This window comes from Octopus bimaculoides, chromosome 25, assembly GCF_001194135.2.
Source record: "Octopus bimaculoides isolate UCB-OBI-ISO-001 chromosome 25, ASM119413v2, whole genome shotgun sequence".
Lineage (NCBI taxonomy): Eukaryota > Metazoa > Mollusca > Cephalopoda > Octopoda > Octopodidae > Octopus > Octopus bimaculoides.
Genome location: NC_069005.1, coordinates 21,820,933 through 21,825,856, shown reverse-complemented (window position 1 = coordinate 21,825,856; position 4,924 = coordinate 21,820,933). Strand labels below are relative to the sequence as shown.

Below are 4,924 nucleotides of genomic sequence, written 5' to 3'. Positions count from 1 at the left end.
GAGAGATAAAAAGCAAAATTGATCATGGCAGGATTTGAAGTCAGAAAACAAAGCTAGAAGAATTAATGCTGGCCATTTCTTTCTGCCCAAACAATGTTCTAGCGATTCCTGGTTTCTTTACATAGATTTAAGGGAGAGCAAATAAAGAGGTTGTGATATTCATGCATTCACAAAAAGAGCAGCAGCAATATGCAAGTGAAATGGCATCGACCGGGAGGAGAAACTGGACTGAGAAGGTGATTCACCAAGAAGCTACTACCACTACTAATACTACTACTACTATCACCACACTGAGATGCACACTTGTTACTACAATAACACGAATAAAAACATCAATTTATTATTACTATTATTATCATTATTATTATTATTATTATTATTATTATTAATGGATGTTCCTATGAAATGTTAGCACACAAATCAATCCATATAATAATTACCAGATATTGCACAACCCAACCAAAAACAGAACACTACATGACGAAAACAAGCTTTAATATAAATTCACATGGCAAACCCGAGTACTTTAAAATGAAGCAGAGTATTTGCAAGAAGCAATGGACATTCTTGTAGATGCTTGGTTACTGAATTATTATCAGTATAGCATATGGCATGTGAGAACATTGGTTTCTCAATTTACATTTGTAAATGCTACAGATGCAACGATGTACAGTGGCTTCTGACAATTTATGTTATGTAGAAGTTTAAGATATGAGAATAATCTGCTATACTAGCAACACTTAAAAAAAAAAAAAAAAGAGAGAGAAATCAGTAAATATTTCAAGATATTTCCTACAGATCATTTGCTTACTTTTAAGAATTATCTGCATGCTTTCTAAGATGTACTTGTGTGTGTATGCATCAGAAAGATGACTTCCGTTAAATAAGAGTAAAAGAAAATCGAATTGATACAGAATCCTCACATTCAAACACTACTGAGCCTGACCAAGACCATAACATTTCCAACCTGTTTCGCTTAGAGAAAAGTCAAGTGGAGTCATGCGTACTAACCTTGCCTCTTCCAGAAGAAATGCATGCGTATGTGTACGGAGTGTATGGTGTTGAATGAAGTATACATATGTGTATATAGTGATGTATGGTGTATAGACACATATGTGAACTGTGTGATGTAGCAGAGGAAGTCTTTCTCTTTTTGTCTGTCTTTCTCTACAAAAACACATATGCAGACTTCAGTTCCACTACATTGTAAAATAACCATCTTTCCATTGACAAGACTTTAAACAGACTAAACAGTAAAAATATGCAATAAGAAAAAGCATTGAATTCTTAAAATATGAATGGATAAAAAAAACAACAAAAACATGGCAAAAAGGGGTGGGTTGGGAAAGAGAGATAAAATGGAGTTTATTATTCTAAAAATAAGTGTTAATAAAGTAAAGATAAATATATCAATGCATATGTGTATATGCATTAGTTTATCTGTGTGTGTGTGTGTGTGTGTGTGTGCATCTATGAATATTAGTTTGATAGAATATCACATATTTGGCTAAATCTCAATGAAATGCAAATAAAAATAAAAGATCTTGGAACTGAAAATTGAAAGTACCATGGTGTGTGTGTGTGGTGGGTGTTGAATAAATTATCTAAGAAATAAAAAGCATATTAGTGTGTGTGTGTGTGCATGTATGGGAGAGATTTATTGCATAATTAAGGCCACAACACATACAAATATCTTTAACACATACGCACATACATAGTTTGCACTCAGCCACCATCAATCTAAACTATATTATAGTAACAATACATCAGGGAACTTTGAGCTAGGATCTAAATTCTAGATCAAATATATATATATATATATATATATATATAACTACCTAAATGTAATTCTAAAAACTCCCACATTTCATTTTAATTAAAAGTACCCATCTGAAGAGACCTGACACTGTGCCAAAATAAAATTTTAGTTACTACATTGCAGACTTCTTCCATGTACCTACTAACTTCCTTCTTGTTCTCTTCCAACATTATGCGGATGTAAATGTATGTAGGCATGTGTGTGTATGTATATTTATATGTGTGTGTGCATATTATAATATATATATATAGGCAAGTTCCAGAAAAAAAAATACGGAGCCACACATGGGTCTCTATATGTTGCAAGATTATTCAGAGCTAAATCATCATAAATTTCTTGTGTATGTGTGGTTGTATAAATGTGTGTGTATACACACACACACACACACACACATACATACATACACACACATCTATATCTGTGTGAGCATGTATATGCATCTTATACACATCCAAATAAATATTCCCTTCTTTTTCTCTCTCCCAACTCATCAATACATACATACATATATATATATACATGCATATACACATATATATATATATATATATATATATATATATATATATATATATATATATATATATATATATATATATATATATATATATATATATATACTCATCAGGCTCTAAGTGTATGTGTGTGTATGTAAATATATATAATATAAATATATCCATAGAGAGATAGATAAATAATGTAGATATGCATATATTTATACACATATATATCCATATATATATAATATATTGTCTGTATGTTTAGTTGTGTTAATGTGTGTCTATTATCTACATATTACACAAATAATGGGGTTTCATTTAAGTTAAGTTTGGTTTGTGATGTGCTTGTATTTGTTTTGCTTGAACTGCAGTTTTGCTTTCAACTTCCTTCTAAGAAGGCTGCATATGGCAGCGGCATTGCTGTAGAACTGACCAAGCTGTCTGCTGCGAGGTACTGGACTTATTGCAGATCATATTTTCACCGACTGTTTCCTCCGTGACAGTTTAGACCTAAGGAAAGAAACAAAACAAAAAAGTATAAAAATAAATAAGTAAAAATGCATGAGGTGAAAGTGCTTTGTTATTTTAGCATGAAACATCAACCCACCCACCCTGCTTATATTCATTTGACCCTTCGGTAGTTAAACTGTCTATATCAGACCCTAATATTTTAACTGTTTTACTAAGGTGTCAGGTGATGCCCATGAGGGTGCTTGACTGTTCCAATGCTTTAGCCAGGCCATTACCTATGGTAATACTATAAGCATGTTGGCTTGCTTCAGTGGGTTCCATTGAACCTTGTGGTGTGAAACCAATTGAGGCACTTAATCATAAATCTGCTCGATAAAAGTCCACATGAGGCAAACAACAACTGAATCAAAAACAAACCACAATAATGGAGTTTATATGTGGTCACGTGATTAACTAAAAATAGCAGTCAAATCTCTGAAATCGATCCTGCTATTTTAAGAGAGGAGAAGGACAAACAGAGTAGATACTGTAGTTTGAGATATACAGAACAGCAATAGGATCATGATTGAAATGTCATTGATCATGGATCTGTTTGATCAAGGCTGACCTAGGGTTAAGCCAAAAAAAATGAATAAATAAATGTAGTTTACCTAATTCGGCCAGCGAGAAGTGGATTGATGGCATATAGCCAATCATGGAAATCTTTGTCATCAAGAGTTTGCAGGAAAAATCCTCTATGTTTGGTCATTACAGAGAATGTGTTTCGAGTCTGAAGTGAAAGCAAGATAAACAAATATTTAATAGCACATTTTATATGTGTAAGTGAGAAAGAGAGAGGGAGAGAGAGAAGGGGAAAAGGCAAACAATAAAGAGAGAAAAATTAGAGGGAAAGAGAAATAGAGACAGACCAAAATATGTTTGTAGAAATACACTAAAATATGATACACATAAGGACACATTCACACATACCCACACATACAGAACACATGCACACACACTACAGAAGAGGGAGTAGGAAACGTATCTACAGAATACAGAATATGGTACACCTCTACACAACACAGAATATGATACACCTCTAAAAAATATAGAGAATGACACATCTATATGGAATATAGATTATGGCACATCTACACAGAATATAGATTATGGCACAGATTTATAAAATAGAGAGTATGGCACATCTCTACACAACATAGAGTATGACATAGTTTTACAGAATATAGAAAATGGCACACATTTACAGAATATAGATTATGACACACCTATACAGGACAGAGTATGACAAACTTCTTCAGAGACTAAGTCACAAGTAAATGTATAAATAAATTGAATGACATATACCTTGAGCATAGCTTGTTGATCTTCACTATATTCAATCTGAGCTGTGGCTAAGTTAATCAGACCCCTTTCAACGGGATCCTTCTCATTGTTGTAGATATACACATAAGGACGACGGACAACCTGTAAAATAAAACAAATTATCAGTTAATGAATTTGTATACATATATTATTATTATCATTATTATTATTGAGTGAAAGAGCATTGCATGCCATCAAAGTGACACTGGGGTAAAATATACGAAGCCCATTATACCCATCATGACTACCCGTCTGATAAGGGTATGCCAGGCACATGCTTCACAACCATATGTGCATGACATGGTGATCTCATATCAAGATAGACAATGCATAACCTTGTAGGTGGAGTCCAGTTAGAATTTTCTTCAAGTCGAGTAGCCCATCCTGCTCAAAAGGTCCCTGAATAAGGGTTGTTTAAAGATGTTGAACAAAACACCCAAGTTTCCAGAGGTGTGTTATTCAAACCCCATAGAATTCCTCTCAACACATTGCTACGATGCTTCCCTACTACTTCTGCTTGTGATCAGAGATGCACTCATCATCAGCTCCCAAGGGACATGCTCAACTGGTTATGGTCAAACGACTTACAAGCAAATCTGTGGTATTGAGCAGAATATTTGCTGTAGCCCATCATTTATACCAAGACAAACCAATGTACATGATAACACTTCCAATCAATTAAGATCAGAAGCCATGAGAGCCACTGCCTGGTACTGCATCCGGGCATTATTATTATTATTATTATTATTATTATTATTATCATTACGCTTTT

The 4,924-nt window shown here is 33.5% G+C and overlaps 1 protein-coding gene across 10 annotated transcripts in view; it reads right to left on the bottom strand.

Moving 5' to 3' along the window:
- Nucleotides 1-1,340: 1,340 nt before the first annotated feature.
- The window catches only part of LOC106880568 (kinesin-like protein unc-104), a 305,280-nt gene continuing 301,696 nt past the window's right edge, over nucleotides 1,341-4,924 (bottom strand). For all 10 annotated transcript variants that reach the window (XM_052976565.1, XM_052976570.1, XM_052976569.1 and 7 more), the window contains 3 exons: nucleotides 4,135-4,254; nucleotides 3,441-3,559; nucleotides 1,341-2,829 (listed from right to left, as the gene is read on the bottom strand). In XM_052976565.1, the coding sequence (XP_052832525.1) occupies nucleotides 2,790-2,829; nucleotides 3,441-3,559; nucleotides 4,135-4,254 (279 nt within the window). In that variant the 3' untranslated portion in view covers nucleotides 1,341-2,789. The remainder of the gene's footprint in view (nucleotides 2,830-3,440; nucleotides 3,560-4,134; nucleotides 4,255-4,924) is intronic.